Source organism: Geospiza fortis, unplaced genomic scaffold (genome assembly GCF_000277835.1).
Source record: "Geospiza fortis unplaced genomic scaffold, GeoFor_1.0 scaffold396, whole genome shotgun sequence".
Lineage (NCBI taxonomy): Eukaryota > Metazoa > Chordata > Aves > Passeriformes > Thraupidae > Geospiza > Geospiza fortis.
In genome coordinates this window covers 946991-965740 of record NW_005054345.1, presented here as the reverse complement: position 1 = coordinate 965740, position 18750 = coordinate 946991, and the positions used below count along the sequence as shown (strand labels likewise).

The 18750-nt window shown below is 36.8% G+C and overlaps 1 protein-coding gene across 1 annotated transcript in view; it reads left to right on the top strand.

Annotated features, from left to right (window-relative positions):
• Window positions 1-18750, top strand: part of FAF1 (Fas associated factor 1) — a 146801-nt gene that overhangs the window by 39495 nt on the left and 88556 nt on the right. The window contains exon 7 of the mRNA XM_005422936.3: window positions 7070-7175. Coding sequence (XP_005422993.2) covers window positions 7070-7175 — 106 coding nt within the window. The remainder of the gene's footprint in view (window positions 1-7069; window positions 7176-18750) is intronic.

Here is an 18750-nt window from a genome sequence, read left to right as displayed (position 1 = left end):
ATCCAGATGCCCCTGGCCCTCCTGGCCACCTGGGCACACCTGGCTCGTGTTCAGCCCCTGGCCAGCAGCGCCCCCAGGTCTCTTTCTGCTGTCAGGAAATATTGCGAAGGTTTGGAAATGAAATGATGTTATATGGAAAATACTCTTTTAAATTAGCAGTTTTCTTCCGTGCGCTTCCCTTTCCCGAAGGCGGCCCTGTTTCCCAGGAAAATGGGAATTTTCCTCGGTAGCCACCAGAGGGTGCGCGGGAATTGAGCCTGCCAAGGGAGCTGCTCCGGAGCGGTGGGCACAGGGATGCCTTTGGAATGGGGCAAAATGCACGGATTTCAGCTGGTCCGGAGAGGGAGTTGGCTTTCTGCCCTTGTAGTGATAGGAGAATATTCTGCTGGTGAGAGGAATTCTTGGAGAGTCAATAGAAATTTGTAGCTGCCTTCCTAAGGACTGAAAGTACTTTGTATATTACGAAAAGGTACTTGTGCACATTAACATGTAGTCTGTAGAAGAATTAAGAATGCTGATATGAATTATAAGAATAATAATTATAAGAAAAGGAGCATTAAGAGAGGGAAGAGTGGCACTGGAACAGAGGGTGGTGTACGTGAACTGTCTGTGCAAACAGGAGCTGTATTTGTGTGTGAGGACGATAACCCATTGTACCTTAGCAGCTATTTGAAGAACAGTGAAAAGACACCACAGCTGCTAATTTTTTCATTTCCAATTTCAAAATTTTCTACCCAGGTATTGCTGTATATTGTAGTTTGAATGTTTTAATTCTGGAGAGAAAACTGGAGTCTGAAGAGAGTTGTTTATTGCAACTGCAGTAACGTATATAACAACAAACTGTTTAAAAACAGTTCTTAGCTTTTTTTATTGGATTAATGCTTTTAAAGAACTTCACTTGACAGTAAAATCAAAGTAGTTGTTACCTTTTATAGTTTATATTTGTTTCATAGTGGAGATTAGTTCTGGATATTTTTAAGATAAAAGTTGGTAGCTTTGGGACAGCAAATGGTGCCTAATTAGTGGCTATTTAAACACGGATAATTTGAAGGCTAGATCATCTTCCTGAAGTCATAAATTCTAGATGAAAGGGGAGGCTTGCCTCCAATTAAAGCATCAATGCAGATCAAAACACATCTAATTGAAGCAATGTACCAAACCCAGTTACACTGTTTACTGCCTACTGTTAGGTCAGTTATTATTCAGATTAGTTTGTTACCCACAATTTTTAAAAGCATCATGCTCACATCTATTATTAATGGATGTTGAGGAACTTTGCCTCTTGCTCTGGGAGTTCATCTGTTGTTTTCTTCAAATGCCTTCTGTTTTGCACTAGAGATAAATAGTCGTGATTTGAATATCTCCAGAAAGTGATATTTGAAAAGCCTGAGATTCCAGTATGTGATATGTTATCTATATGCCCTTCTTAAAAGGAACAGTCTGGCCTCAGCTCTGTAAGATCCAGTTTTTGTCTGTTCTTAATAGTGGGGCAGAACAGTGTCTGAAACATCCTATTCCAACATATTGGTATGAAGGCATTGAAGTTTATTGTGACAGACTGAATGGACTTAACCCAGAACTGACTGAAAACCAGCATCTAAATGTAATGGCAAAGTGATCCTGCCTTTTAAACAAACAAAAATCTCCGGAGGTATCTTTGTTCATCAGTGGCCTACCTTAAGCTTTTATAGGTAATAGAAACCCAGTGAGTTACTACTGCATGCTAGTAAATTGAGGTGGAAAGATTAAATTTAAATGTCAAATACCGCATGTATTGTTCCACCCTGCTACCACAATTTCAGCTGGCAAAGCCATGCTTATCCATGCACGATATCCAGAACAATAACCATGTGTTCTGTGAGCTGTGGACATAATGAAATCTGATTTCTAGTGAATTCCTGCCCCATCCCAGCAGCTGCAGTAGATCAGCCTTCTCCTTCCATGCTTCCCATCATCTCACCTGCCTCTGATGCTGCCTCCAGTTGTGTATTTTGTAGCACCTGTGTAATATTTTGTAGCATTTGTGTAATATTTTTCCCCTTGTACAGAGTATCAGCCTGCCCTGCATCTGTTCTCCAGCTCACAGTCAGGTAGTATCAAAGGAAAGGAGAAATCATGTCCTGTGGGTAGTTCTGAGATCACTGGCCAGGGCTCACCTGTATGAGTATAAAATACTGAACTTTTAATGCAGCCTTTTACTGAGGTGGGTGATAATTTGGGTCCCCTTCCTCTTCCTGGCTGTTGATTTACACCTGGTATTTGAGACCTTTCTACCACTATGAGACCTCCTTAAAACCAGTGACTATGTTCAAAAGTTACCAGGTGGGAGCAGAAGTTACCAGGTGAGTGGAGAAAAGCATGATTTCCCTTGGAAATCAATCCTGAAAGGAAAGATGCCAAAGAATCCATCATTCAACATTCATGGGGTAGATCCCTTGCACCAGCTTTGTCAGATTAGATTAATCCCTTCCTCAGCAATTCCTTCCCTTTGTTGCCTTGGATGCTTCTTGAAGGCTGACAATACTCAGTTGAGGAAATAGGTTTAGGAGGATGCAAGAGGGAAGCATGAAAAGTGTGAGCATGGGAGTCTGGCCATGGAGCTGGGTCATCCAGATCATCTCTCCTTTCTATCCTGTGTGTTCTGGGAGATATTTTTAATCATTTTTTTGTTGCTGTTGTCATTATAATGGATATAATGTATTTTATACTTCTTTTGCCAAATAGCTGAAAGTCAAAGGTACTTTATTATACTTGAAGAATCACTGAAACGTTGAAAAGCATTAAAACCCCAGGTGCATACCATGGAGATTATTAGAAATAATGCAATTTTGCTAAGTGATTGTAACTTGTTTAACAAGTGTAATCGTCTGTGTGGAAAAGAAAAAACCCACAGATGCCTTTTTTCAAGCAATAGGTCCATATATTGCTGCATGCCTCTGCTTTAGATGATTGCAGAGCAGTGGTGGTGATGTGGTGTCTTGTTGTACGTTATCAACTGTAGCAGAGTGTTAATTAAGAACAATGTAACCTGCAACTCCAATTATTAGTCCTGTCTGTTTAGCTGGACAGGAGCAGTGCCTTGCTTTAGTTACTTTGAAAGCTTCCATAAGAATGGTAAGATTAATGTTTTATTTTCCCATCTGTTCATGAGACAGTTTAAAAATCCTGAAGTTTAAAATGCAATAGAATGTAAACAAAAGGGCTTCTGCTCATTTACATGTTAGCCAGATTTGCTAACTGATTGCTGTTTGAACCTAATCTACCACCTCCTGCTGCATTAGCTACAACAAACATTACATTTACATACTGATTTCTTATTTTGTTTTAATGTAAATAATCTGTAATTACAGTAAATTTGGACTTCTGTTGACATGAGCTTATATAAATCTGTAAGTTTAAAATGGAAATGTTAATTACCTTGTGTCATACCTGTTTATATAAAAATCAGAGGTTTGGGGGGAAATCTCTTGTGTGACTGAGAAAGATATTGCCTAGTGGGAAATACTGAGTGTATTCCATAAAAACTGGAATGAAAAGGAGCATTTACAAATTGCTGATTAAGGATTTACTTATAGTGTCAAATTCTAAAATATTACTAAAATTTCAAAGAAAAATGCTCTTGAGAAGCAAAGTATCATATAAAAAATCAGAGCATTAATGCCATCACTTAACAACAGATAGAATCAATCAGTTTGTTATATCCAAGTCTCTTGCTAGAGCTGGTCAGAGCAATGACTGTGCTCTGATCTGTTTTCTTTTGTGTGTTCTTGGACTTCTTTTTTGGGTGTAGGCAGGGTACCTCAATTGGAGGATTGGTGCCCAAAAATACAGATTCCCTTGGCTCTTGTGCTGCATAGTGAGTGCAGAATCATTCAGCTGAGGTAAAAAGGTTGTAATGGTGTAGATCACCTATCAGCAAATGCTTTTGAAGGCTTGGGTTTGCACTAGGGGAAAAATTTTCTAGTAACAGTGGCCTACTTTAGTCCTCTTTTCAGAATTTAGTTTTCTTTTCCCACGAATTAACTCTCAGATTATTTGTATTCTCTTAGCGCTGGTGGCAACAAAGAAAAAGAAGGAAAAAAAATTCTGTCTTGTCTTTAATGGGATCTACAGTTTGACCCTGATTTTTTTCCACCTTTTAATATAGTTATTTTATTTAGAAAATTGTAGTGAACTATAACATTTATAAGAAAATTAAACAGCTGCAGACACGGAGGCCAAAATTTTAGAGATGTGCCTTGTATTCAAAGTCAGTCTTCTCAATATGCTTATGTGGACCTAAAGAGAAATAGAAATAAGCTTCATCTTACTGCCAGTGAGAAGTTTCCTACAAATACTTTCACCTTGTAAAACTTATCATTACCTTAATGGCTGAAATACAATTTTTGGGCAAGATGTATTTTGGCCCAAGTAATTTGGGGTAATCTGCATCCCCCTTTGCTGGAGGAAATGATTTTGGGAGGGACAGACATCTCTGGCTGTGTGTTCACATCAACCCCATCCCACACAGGAGGGTGGGCAGTGCTGGCATCAGTGACCCATCAGGTGTGCCATCCATTCCTCCTCCCTCTTTCTAGTGGACACTGTCCAAGCTTTACAGCTATCAGACCATGTGGGATTTTGATGTAGGAGCTCCAAGGACTGGAGTTGACCAGTGCATTTCTGTGTAAGCAGAAGTAATGTTCCTCAGTTTGTTATTTTTCTGAAGAAAAAGTGAACAATTAACCATGCATTGCATTTGCTAACACTTTCAAACCCAGTTTCTTCTCAATTTCTTTTTTTTTTTTTAGCCAGCTTAATTTTCAGCCTCTTTTTCACCCTGTTTGTCAATGAATATGTGCTGAGAATTTGCTTGTTAACAACATTCAGCTTGTGTTGCTTAGAAATCCCAAAAGCAGAGGTGTCAAAATTGTTAGTTCAAAAATTAAAGCTTTTAATTTTTAGGCGCTTCATTTAAATTTGTTTGAAGAGTATTTTTTCCTTTCCAAAATACTTCCTGCTCTCACAAGTGGAAAACTTTTCCTATGAGTGGATGCTTTTTATTAGCAAGCTGTATTTTGAGTTGTACTGAAGTGTGGGGATCATGCATAACTGGAGAGCCTGAGGGTTTGATCAGACTGGCCTGTTTATTCTATGTTTACATCAATTACAGAATGAAAACATGAGTCATATTATCAGTTAGGATCTACAGATTTTCAGATAGAGTCAAAATTAGCTATAACAGAACCTTGTGTGAGTCTGTATGGAATCCAGAGCCATTCACATATGCAGTAATTAATGTTTTCAGAGCAATTAAATATGCCATTTTCCTCTGGTATTTGCTGAAAACAAATAAAAAAATCAAAATGTGAAAAAGCACAGCAGGATATTTTAGTTGCTACTGAACATTTGCCAATAGAAAATATGGTTATAGGGATGCAAAACTTACTAACAATCAAATTAGAATTATCTTTGAAAATAGGCATACAACTTTTCAGGACTCCTCTTTTTATTTTTCCCCCCTCTTTTGAGGGACTGTTAGGTATTTAAAGAATTGTTAGGCCTTTTGCTGAAAATCTTGTGAAAGTACAGAAAGCTATGTGTTCAGCATCAATGGCTGCAGTTACATTTGTAGTGTCTCTCATGCACATGATCATAGTTAGCATTGGCAATGAGTTATATTTCTTTTCCATATTGGAAAACCATTAAATACAAGAAATAGCACTTCATGATTTTGTTTTGTAGTATGTGATTATTGAGATGTGACTGGAGCCAAATTAGGTTTCCCAGTGAAGATATTTTTGTAAGCTAAATATCCCTGAGATGTTCAAGCAAATTGTGTATCTCTTGCTAAAGCATCCAGTGAGTATTGTATGAGTTCCTTCCGTACTGATCAGCAAACCAGCAGATCAGTAATTCCAGAAGGAGTTAAAACTGACAAATCAGGTCTGAAATGATGCAGGAGTCTTTCTTGTCTTCTTGCATCATACGACACAGCTGTGCTGGTCTGTGTTCAGAATTTGTCCTTTAGTGCTAAGAGGAATGGCTTGTTGAGGTGTCATGGAATAGTGAATATGTGAAGGAAAAAACCACAGTCTGTCATTCTTTTATGTGTATGTGATAAGAAAAAAAAGAATTTTAATAGGCCCAATTAAATTTCATATGCCACTGAATAAGTCAAGTCTGCATAAATATTGTTTAGAAATCCAAGGTGTGGTGCAGTATTGCTGCAGTTTTGTAGCATGTGTAAGATTGCACACAGTCATAATTGCCATCTGTAACAGAAGTCCTACCTTCTGCTTTGAAAAGTAGATATATAGCTGCATCTTTTTGTACCTAATTAAGCAATTAGAACACCTTTTTCATATCCAGAAGTTTTACTACCAGGAAAATCAGAAAAAAACCCCAAGTTTATTACAACATGAAGATATGGTTGCCCTGTTTAAACTGTATCTTAAGATTTTTTTAAAATTTAATTTTTATTTATGTTTTTATTTTTATTAAAACTCTCTGTGAATGTACACTTAAAACAATGTGAGCGTTTTCTAAATGTGCAATACCTACACGAGAAATTTTGCTGTGGTTACTTTTCCAGTTCTAATTATCTGGGTTTATGTGTTTTAAATGAATCTAAGCAGAAGAATTGCCATTTGGTTTCTGCTTCAGGTAACCCTTGAGAAGCAAGAGCATGCTTTGCCTTGTTCTATTTATCATCAGTTCTTAATGTGCATCATAGCTTGATATTTGGTCTGGCCATCAATATGCTGACAAGCCTATTATTAATGGCATTAGGAGTGCTAAATACACCCGATGTTTGTGAAGATAATGGGACTCTCTCCATTTTGAAAATACTTAACATTAGATGAGCTTTAAAGCCTGCAGTCACCTTATTAAGGAAGGAGTTCAGGAATGGCCTTTGGTCATTCTCAGCATGCTTCCTTGCATTTAAGAGTGAAAAGAGAGATGATAATGTTGTGCCTGGACTTGTCCATGCAGAGTTTAGGGTACCCTGGGGTTTCTGCATCTAACTGTAAAACAAGCTATAACATGCTTATCCCTGATTTTCCTGTTTTTCTTTCAACTATTTCAGGGCCCTGCAGGAGTCATTAAATCAAAACTTCATGCTGATTGTCACCCATCGAGAAGTCCAGCGGGAGTACAACCTCAACTTCTCAGGAAGCAGTACCATTCAGGAGGTGAGTGCTGTTTCACAGCTGAAGAATAAATGTAGCTCATTATAGCTAATGCCAGCTCTCTTAAAGGGGGTTTGCATAGTCCTGATGGATATTCCTGTATTTTATTAGTTTTTTTATTTTCATCAACTGGATCATCAAGATTTGATTAAAGAATTCAGTTATAAAAAGGTATTCTATTAAATTATACAGAAAGAATGTTTCTTTTTGTATTGTAGTAGCAAAATAGACAAACAGTTGTGTATACACCAACAGTTTATTGAGTTATTCAAATTTCATTTTACTTGAAACCCCTTGAAGCTGTCTCTGTCTTCCCTTCTTTTAACCAGCTCCATCTCCATTTTGTGGGCACCTCAGGCCCTGTGCTGGTTGCTGTTGGGGTGCTGAAATTCCTACTGCCCTTGTAGCCAAATGGTTTTGTGTGCAATGGACGTTGCTGCCGTTCTGTGGAACGGCCAGCAAGGGGTGATGTTGGAGAGAACTTCGGCAGAATTAAGTCCTAAAGGAACAAATAAGTCTGATGTGACTCTGGACTCTCTGAATTCACAATAAGCAGTCCCCTGCGTATTTTTAAAACTCCTTTCCAAGCCTAAAGATTGTTGTCTAGAGCTCCATGGTGTATCTAATGCCAGATGTTGTGGTTGTTATTTTCCATATAACCCACTGCCTTCTGGAAACCTGACAAACAACCTAGAAATGTGAATCTTCAGAATTCACATTACAAAATATTAAGATTAGATGTTTGCTTTTCAAATTAAATGTATGTTTGCTATTATTGGTCTGACACTTCTCTCAGTCTTTTAGGGTTGAACAGATTTTATTGAAGTTTTTCGTGTTGCGTGCTGACATGGTAGACAGAATTAATTTAAGTTCTATAATATTAAGTATGGGAATAGTAGCTCATACAACAATGAAAAATGATCACTAACTGTTTTCATTGTGAATCCTGTTATTCTTAAGATCTAGATTCTGATCTTTCCCCCATGTGAAAGCCTATTTTCTATTTCTTATGTTTAGGTCTACAATAGTAAGTTCTATTTTGCTTTTTGTGGTAATACAAATAAATACACATACTTGCATCAGTTTGACTTTTGAAGGCCTGAGCTTTGACTCTCTATAATTATAAAGAATTTGAATGTTAATGGAAATAAATCATCCAAATATGTGGTTTTAATTTTAAAATGTTGAGATTCTAAAACAAAACACATACATATATATTGTCTGTTTGGTTTTTATCAATGCTGTATCATTTACTTTGCTGGTGGGTCTTACCTGGCTTAAAGGAACCAGAAAGCAGTGACAGGGGGATCTAAGCTGCCTTTCCATGCACTGAAGTTTTCTTGTTTCTTGGTAATGGCAGGTTATGGTCATCAGGTTGCCATATGAAATCAACATAATTTAAAAGTTCATTATGATTTTTCCCTTAAACAACCAAAATAAAAACTCTGTCACCACGTAACCAGCATGAGCAGAAAACCTTTCTTTGCCTTTCTTGTACTGAGTGTCACACCCAATAGAGTGTATAAAATTGTGAAGGGGCTAGCTGATGCTGAACAGGTGAATGTGTCTGTCTGTGCAAAGGCTCCTGGAAATCCCTGGGGATTTTGCTGAGGTAAAAGGGTTGCTGAACATTTGTCTAATTATAGAAAACAAGCACTGTTTTGAATGATAACTCCCTAATGGCTTCTTAATTTAATTTTTTTTTTCTTTTAGCATAGAGTAATCATTGTAACAAATCTAGGCAGTCCTTGTGGTTTGGAGGAATCAGTGGTATCATTCCTCATCTCCTTTGTCTCTGTCCTCTCCAGAGACTGTTAGATTTTTTTTTTTCCTCTTCACTCTCTTGTTCACACTTTAACAAATTAATAGTTTACTTTCCTCCTGGTGTATTTTTGTAACGGTGGAGAAGCTCGGTGATGCAGTTGCCAACCACAAGAGGGCAGGAAGGACTATTCAATTATTACCTAAAAATGCTGCTCAGTGTTTTCAAATTAGCTTCTGGTATATTAACAAAAAGGACTATAATGGCCAAGTTATTGTTTGATTTACAGATAATTGGCATATTGCAGGGAGGAGACTTAATTTCACCCTTTTAAATTAAACAGGGAGATTTAAAAAGACATAAAATATTCATTAATGTTCAGTGATTATAAAGCAGTGGCATATATTTATTCTACCTTTATTACTGTTTCGATGGGAAAATACAGCAAATATTTCAGAAATCGACTTGGCCATACTGACAAGTTGAAATGTTTAAGCAGTGTTAATGCAATCTACTCACACGCCATATCCTATGCAGAAAGATTCAAAATGACTACATCAATTATTAAAAGAAATATTTAAGATTCTAGAAATGTTCTACTTCTTGCCACAGTTGGGTGCAACTGTCTCTCAAGGGCTACTGGTGCAGTGTGTTGTTGTTATTAGTACTGTGAATTTTAAGGAATAGGTATTTTTTCCAAGGGTCTCAAGAACCCCCCAAACTCACACCAAAAACTCAACCCCGCCACCCTTTCAGAAGGCAGAAATGTTTTGCAGTGCATTAAATGCAAAACCCAGTGAGCTCACAACTGTGCTTTCCTAAACTATTATTTCTGCAGTTCTCTGGTTTTTTATTGTTTAGGATGCATGTTTAATAGTAAATGATATTTGGATGAATTGTTTTCTCAAAGAAATTGTGGTGTTTAATGGGGAAACCATGTGACAAAAAATTATCTGAGAGAAGCCTGATGCCGTAGTGCTCATGTCTGCTTCCAAAATTGATTGCATATTACTTTAATAGTTGGATTTTGGAGGGTACTTGAAAATGCCTTTGTTTTATTTTTTTAACATTCTTTACCAAAATATCTAACTCTTTACGTATTAAGATCTGTTTTCTTGTCTTAAAAAATATAAGTTACATTCAGTTATATTGTTTTGTGATCATGAACTTATATAGAATCTTTGGAAATGAAATAAAAAAATAAATGGAACTTCTCAAAAATTCTGTATATTTTATTTAATTTTTTTTTTGAGTTGGGCAGGGGAGTAGTTAACTTGGAAAGTTAATAATAACGTGATGGCCTAAATTGCAAGTTAATCTGTGTCACAGGTTTCTGACACCCATTTGTTCTTGTAAAATTGCAGTATTAAATTAATTCTGGGCAGATACTATTCTGGGAAATATCATGGTTACTTTTTTCCATGATCTGCATTTTAAATTGGAAATTGGTAGGTTTTGTGCCAGTTAGGAGACTGTTAATGAATACATTTCCAGTGTATTACATGGTTGTATAAAGACAATTTGACAAATTGAACTCCTAATACAAGACTAAAAGGAGTTTTCTGTCTGAAGGCTTGTTCTTTATTCTGCTACAATAATTTCTAGAGGCTGTTTGAAATTGGAGAGATTTTTTAACTTCAGGCTTGAGAAGCTCTGTGCTAAATTATTACAGGGCATTGCCACATTAAAGATAATTTCTTTTCTATCTATACTTACCAACTTGTTCTCCTTTAGAAATGAACATTTCTACAATTTTTCATTTTTGCAAATTGTAGTTTTATTATTTTACAGAAATGAAGGAGAGTCTTCTTCAGAAAGGGGAATATTTAAAAGTGTGTTAAAAGCAAGTTTGTGTTCTGATCCTGGAGCAGACAAACTAATTTGTGAAAAACTTAATGGGCTTGAGTTCTTGTCACAATAATGTGCTCTACACTTTTTGTTTTAATCAGTGACACAGAAAAAAAAATCAAACATTTTTAACAAACTGGATTGCTCCATTAAAAACAAGGACTTCACATTTGTCTATTTTGCTCATTTGATACAGATTTTGAAGCCTTTTTGTGATTCCTACGTGCAGGATTGCAAAAATATCCAGTGTACACAAGCTGTGGCTGCTAAAGGGTGGATGAGTTAAATATGCAGAACCCTCAGTCCCCTCACAGATTGGTGATCTTATTTTGTAACTGCTGGAAATTCCAGCTGAGAATACTATGTAAAGCAAGTAGTGGCCACTAGAATTCTTGGTAAAACATAAAATCTGTGCAAACAATGCAGAGAAGATGGGTTTTTAAATACTGGCTGTCTCTGCATAACTGCCTCTGCTTTTTATTCCCTTCCTTTAGCCAGTAACTTAAGCAGGGGCTGCCTGCTCAGCATCCCTGTCACCTGTGCTAGGTGATATATTTGTTCTCTGTTCCCCACAGACTCACTGGCTAGGGTGGAATATGGAAAGCAATGTATCCAATAGCCCTCCAGGCAGGAGGAGAAACTATTTGTGCACACAACTGCCTGGGCTGAGATAAACTGTAAATTCTGTGTTGACACACCCTAATCAGATCCTTTGTGATGAATTTCTTTAAACTTTTTCGTGAGTGGATGAATGTTAAGCAAGATGCAAAATCACCATTAAAAACATGCAGGCAGAAGCCTCATTTAAAAGGCCTTAGTAAATGTAATATATAAATATAGGTAAGCTGAGAATTACCTGCAGCGGGCAGAGCAATAGTCTGGCTGAAGAAGGTCTTGTACCTTTTTCAGATCTGTTTTTTGGTGTCTGAACAAAATATTTTCAAGACAGTTGTTGCTGAGTGAGATCATTCAAAGTAAACGTCAGACACTGGCATGGAGACATGAAATGCATGGATAAATAATGTTACTCTTTTTAATGCTGTAGCTAAATAATTGCAATAAAACACATTTACCAGAAATAGACATACCCAAATATGATACATATATTAATAATTTCAGAAGTAGTTGTTGTGTGTTTTGACATTTTGTACTTGCTTTAAAATTGTTGAAAACTACTGTTGTAGTAAAAATCAGTAACTAGCACTTTTTGGATTTAATAGGAGTTGCACAAACGTTCTATTGTTCAAATACTCCTAGTATCAGAGAAGCTATTAAAAGACATTGCTACACTCATTGTACTCAACACCTGTATGTTTTTGTGAAATGTGAACATTTAGTTTGTTTTTTAGAGAAATCTGTCATCTTAAAATTATACTCAATTTATAGCAAGTTGTGACAGCATTATACATAATTTAAATGTGACTGTGATAGCCTCAGTGTTCTGCAGTGGTAAATGAGGATGTGCTAGCCAGCCAGGCTTTGACTTTTTCAGTGAAGAGAGAAAGATTTTTAAAAAGCTAAATCAACTTCTCCGTTTGTTTTTTGCCTTTGTATTATAGAAAACCAGCACATTCTGAAGGCAAAATGTATTTTAGAACCTGAAAGAAATCCTGATAAACTTTCTGTAAGTGGCCATGTGTTGGGAATTAGATGAAGTTCCTTGGGAAATAAAGAGGAAATACCGTTTAGGTACCTGTTCAACGGTGATAACTTTATAAGGCGCTTAAAATATCTTAATGCCTGACTGAAGAGATCTGTTTCGAAGATATCCCATTGAAAAAGATATATAACTACTTTTCTCTTTCTGCAACAGAAACAGCGATAAGAGATAAAGAAAGGGCACTACTTCTCACTTAATTATGAAACCTAATATATTCCTGACAGAATATGTTTCATAACCTGTAATTTGATTTTGGTGGGATCTGGACGTGCATATCATTAAAGAAACGATCTTCAGTTATTAAAAACTAGTAAACATGGACATTTTTATATGCAAGAAAAGGCAGAGAGTAAATAATTGCACTGGTGACCAATACTGTAATAATCCTGTTTTACAATATGCACTTGACAGGTTGTAATAGTGCTAATTGAAGAGACTAATTCACACTTGCTTCATTCTATTCAAAGGCAAAATCAGCAGCTTGTTTTGCTTTTGACCAGATGGTCCTGATGAACACCTACTGTGCACTTTAAGTGCTTTACTAGAATTACAAAGGCTGGGGGCTGCATCCGACTCAAAATGATTTGAGAAGAGAAAAAAACCTCACTGCTCAATGGATTTGGTGCAACTAAATTAATTCTAGTGGACCCATTACACATTGAGCCCCCTTTTCAAAGTGCTGAGCCTCCTCGTTTGTTCTGTAGCAATGAGAAAGTGAAAGGCAGATTACTGCAAACAGAAATAAAAAAAAAGTGCTGTGAAAAGGAGAAAAGAGGCCTTGAAGCCTTTTCATATCATTTGGGTTTTTCAAGTGCGTTATTTTTGGGGAGGGTGGATGTATGAAAAGCCAATTGGAGTTTTTTTTGTTTTAAAGTGCGCTATTTAAGTACTATGAATATAAAAGCAAGAGCAACAGTTGACTGAGTTTACTGTGGTAAAGCTTTGTGTCCAAGGATGAATCAAATTCATTATAGTCAATGCTTTGTATTTTCATATGAATGTAGGGTTAGTTTCACAAGACTGTGTCTGTTTAGGATAATTATAATTTAATATTTTCCTTTCATAAAGTTATCACTGTAGTTTATCTAAAATTTGCTGAAAGCAAGGTTTTTTTCCTTGCATAAATTTAGAAGCACCCAGAGAGTTTTAAACTCCAAAGTAGGCTGTTTGATTTGCAAGGGAAGGCGAGGCAGGTTCCAATAGCACAGATTATTATAACTAATTAGAAGTCACACATCTGTTAACGTTCAGTTTGTCAGCACTCAGTTTAGTGTGTGTGTGTTTATATCTCTTCTTCCTTTCTCTCCTTCTCTGTCTCTATTCCCCTCCATCCCTAAGTGTAAGTTGGGTTGGAGAGAAACTCTCAAGGGATAAGGATCAATTTATTTGAATTTGAAAATAATGAGGAGTCATTGTTATAATTTTGGTTATGGGTTTGGCTCTGTAAATGCTCAGTCATGTGAGTTGTCCTTATTTTAGAAGTAATCATGTTGAATTGAAAGGCTTTGCTCATGTAATTTAAGGATGCTAAGGATTTTGGGGATCAAGACCTAATTTAAAACCTTGAATTTTTTAAAAACTGCAATTAAAACCTTTGCTTGCTATTCTGATTTTGAATATTTGCTGTGTTTTACTTTTGGGTTGGTGAATTTTTATGCAAGGCTTCTATCATAATGCTAGCTATTAAAAAGGTGTTAGCGTGAAATGACAAGAAAACCTAAGCAGCTTTATGAACATATTAAACAGCTCTGTCCCCAGCTCTTGTGCTATTTAGAGTGGGAAAGCAGCACTCTGTAGCTAAGTAGCTCAGTGCTGTGTTATCTGTGTGAATTATATTTAGTTGAATAACAAATGAAAAATTCAAGTTAACATTTTTTTTTTTGCAATTAAAAAAAATTAATTTACAGCTTGTAAATTAAAGTGGTTTAGAACGTGGTTTAACCTTTCTATCCTGTGTTAACTATAATATGATCACTTCTATTATTGCATGATATACACTTATATTAAAAAAACACATTCGTTGAATTGCTGATTTGTTTTCAAACAATGAAATTTGTATTTGTGCAAATTATAGTAGGCACAGTGTTCTCTCATGTTTTCTCATCAAACAACCCAATTATACTTATAAATAGTGAGGTGCTAATGAACTGTTGTTCGGGAAAAGTTGATTTTTTTTTTTTAACTTCAGTAAGAAAGGAAACACTTCACAATTTTAGAGTGCTTGCTTGGTGAGAAAATATTTGAAAATATTTTACTTATGTAAATCATGTTGGTGCTATCACTTTTAAATACACAACAGAAGCTAATCTAAAATCCCCATCAGTTCATATGGAGCGTAACTACATGCTTGACATTGTAAATTGCTCACTTAATTGGGAACTGAGGATTTACTTATATTCATTAAGTTACAGAAGTTGTTTCCTAAGAGCTGCTATTTCAGCTTGAAGTTTATCTCTGCATTCACTGAATAGAAGGAGGTAATTTTTTGGATAGTTGTGGGGATAAGGATATTTAAAGTAGTGGTTGTAGAGTTACAACACCAAAGTGGTCAAAAGTATCTTGATTGCAGTGTAATGATGGTGCTGCACTGCATTGCTTTGTAATTACTATGCAAAGGAAACACAGTTGCTGCTCCAACTGTGAATTAATAATGTTTGTCCCATCCATGACATCTTAGTGACACGGGCACCATCTCTGTAGTAAACCTGTTCCTTAGGGTTTTTCAGTTCTGTTCCTGTGTCTGTGTAAAACATGAATTTGAAAAGTTATCCTTTTGGTTTTGTACCAGGAATCGTGGGCATAAATTGGAGAGCCTTGCACTCATTTAAAGGATAAAATGGCCTCATAATCACCCGCAAGAAATCCCTGTTACTGTTTTTAAAAAGGGTTATAGCAGCCCTCAGCAAATATTTGCAATAAGTGGCAAAATTTATGCCTTGCTTTGTGGTAGTTGCGTGACCAGACAGTGGGGCATAGGATTGTTTTAAGGTTTTTACAGCTGCAGGGAAAAAGCATCTGTTCCTAGAAAAGCCTTCATTGTTTAATTTTGACACTGACTTTTCCATGCTGCTTGTACCAGTCTCTGGATTAGGTGGCACTAGGATAAAATTTGTTTTAAGTTGCTCCCAAATGCAGCTGTCACTATACACAGCCTTGTAGCTTAGGCAAAGGAGACGTAATCAAAACAAGCATTTTTGTACAAGGTCATTTGGCAGACTGGGAGAGCTCAGAGCAGGAATTTTGACAATATTGTATCTTGTGGGTAGCTTGGCTATTAGCTTTTGTGTTTGTTTAATAATTCCAATGATCACTAATGTGTATGACTGTCTCAGAAATAATGAAAGGATTTTTTAAAGTGCACTGCTTTTAATATAAATTTATTTTGATTGAGCACTTTCTGTGGTATTCAGTTACATACATCCCATGTATGTTTATTTGTATCTCTGTATCTCTACAGTGGAATGGAATGATTTACAAAAAGCAGGGAAAACTGACATTTTTGAAAGGGCTTCCATTTCTTTCCTTCAAAGTTTCCAGTGAATTGAAAATGAAAGAGCACTTCATTTTATGTATCCCAGAGTTGTGTTAATTTCTACCCAGCTGGTCTCAACTGATTGATACAAAGCCAAATTTGTGACTGCCTGCATTACAAAGTCTGTAATTTGCTAATGAATTATGATAATAATCTTTCATCACACATGAAAGATTTAGACAAACAATTTATTAACTATATAGTTTGATCACATTTTTTGGGTTTGTACCAAGCCTCAAATCTACTTTTATTTTTCCCTGCCTAGATTAGCAGACCAAAGTGAACTTACTCTTACCTTGTTTCGAAAGCAATGATGCTGGAAGTTACATGAGGATGATGGTGGACAGCAGAAATGATACAAATCTGTAATGTAAATATCCATATTTAATGTATAGGCAAATCAAACTGCCCAGTTTCCAACTAGAGGAGCATCACAGTAGGCATGGCACAAGAAATTATTTGAGACTGCATCCACTGTTGTGGGCACATGGAAATAAATAAAAATAGGGTGCAGATGTTCCTCAAGCTCAACCTGCTCTGGATATGGTGGAGGCAAACTAATTAAAACACAGCCAGACAAAGCCATAAGGGCAAACTGGGCTCAAAAAGAATGAAAAGGAAGACCAGGTCTTCCAGAAGAGGAGCAGCTGCCACAAGATCTGTCAGCTTGAGTGAAGTTTGGGGTTACCTGCATGTCAGATCAGCAGAGTTGACTTTGGACACTCTAAGGACCCTCTGAGGACAATGTTCTCTGGACATGAGCTCACCATAAGTGTCTTCCTCTGTGAAATTTGCCCATTTTTGATCAGATCATCCATCTTCTGACCAAAGATTAATTCTCAGTTCTGCAAAACTTGCACCTGTACACAGGAAGAAGGAGAGGAGCTTTGTGTTCAGTGCCCTCTTCTGTTTCTCAAGATCAACAGACCTTGTATTAAAAAAAAAAAAAAAAATTGATAATTTTTCTGCTTCTTTTGCGCTCAGTAGGTTGGGTTTAAGTAGGCAATGTTTTGATGTCCACCCTGGGAAAACAATTAGCCAAACAAAAAACCCCATAAGGCCCAGTATGTGTGTCCAGTGTTGCCATTTTTATGTGGATGAAACCACTGGCTTCAGTGGTTTCTGCTTGATGTGCATCTCCTCAGACCACGAGTGACCCAAACCAGCTGGTTTCTCACCCAAAACCACACGTGTATGACTGCCCCAAACAAAATCACACTGAGATTCCTGTTGCTACTGTTACATAAAGTATTGTTTGATTGGTAAAATGATTTAAAAACCAAAGAAACGGATAGTAAAGTAGGACAACCAGCAGTGTCAAGACAATGCCATGCAGAGCAGGGCCTCATTATGTGGCCCTGTGAAAAGATGAGGAAAAGAACTTTGGGATGGGTGCTGCCTGGAAAGGGGGTTGAGCTATGACCAAAGGCTTTTTGTTGTTGCTTTATTATGTTGTTTGTTCTTATCATATTTAGGGAACTGGAACTTTGTGAATAACCAGGAACATGTTCATTAATCACATCAGGTTAAAAAGAAAAAGGCTTAGGTTCGGTTAGAAGGCAGAATTTTTTTGGTCGAACTCTGATTAATGGGAAGTGCAGAAAAGTGGGGAGGGAGGTGTAAACAACAGAGATCTGGTGAACCAAGACCTTAACTGTCACACTCCTTCATCCCCAGGAAGGTGAGATTCTATCTAGTAGCTGCTATCTGGTATGCCTAATGCCCAGTAGGTCTCTTGGAAATTATGATGTAATTTGGAAGTACAAACTAACTGAGGATCTTTACAATATTGGAAACGAATAACCAATACAAGAAAAAGAGGGAAAGAGGAGTAAAAAGAACAAGGAGGTTTTGCTATTTTTCTACAATTTCTATATAAGAAAGAGAGATCTTCTTACAAATGTGTACTAACAAAATAGCAGTATGTCTGTCTGTCTGGTATCACATGGCAGCTGTGCATATCCTACTCCAACCCCAACAACCCAAGGACTGACTTCAGTTATTTTGTTCACAGCATCGGGGCACCCCAAATATCTCTGCAATTTCTTTTAGGAGAAACAGAAAGGTTTTATATTGGTCTTATTTCACTCATTTTTGGTGACAAGCTACCTTTTACTGAACTCGGCAGCTGCAACACAGTGACTCTTAAATAAGAAACATTGTGAGCTGTGTTTGTGTCCTGTTGTTAATGTCTCTGTAACTGTAAGCTGAATTTCAGTTCAACATCTCCCCTCTGTGTCTTGCATGAACTTCTGTTTGCACTTACTCACAAAGTTCCTCTTTTAAGGCAAGAAGGACTTATTCCTGAATAATTCAAAAGTGGGGAGTGTAAGAAGTGCTTAGATTAATCTGCAGAAGGTTTTGTGTGTTGACAATTTCACCTATAACTAACAGTCTCTTTCACCCACTCTGCTTAAAAGGTCTTGGCTCTTTTTTATTCTTTGCATTGACCTTGGGCTGGCAGAGAAAAGACCAGACTGCAGCTGAGAGCTCTGACCACAGGGCAGCCTAAGCCAGGACTAAGGCAAACAAAATGGAGAAGCTCTGATATTCACAAAAAGCAACAACAGAAGAGTGGAAGAGGACACTTTTTTTGATAGTACAAAGCAATACAGTGAAACTTCTCACCCTGACACAGGAAGTAAACTGCCAAGTCAGGCAGGTCCGCATTAATTTTTCAAGAATGGCTCTTGTGAGGCCAGTGGAAAATACATAAATTCTCTAGATCATTCTTTGAGGTTTGGAGTGAGCTGAAAGTTTCTTTTTTGTTGAGCTG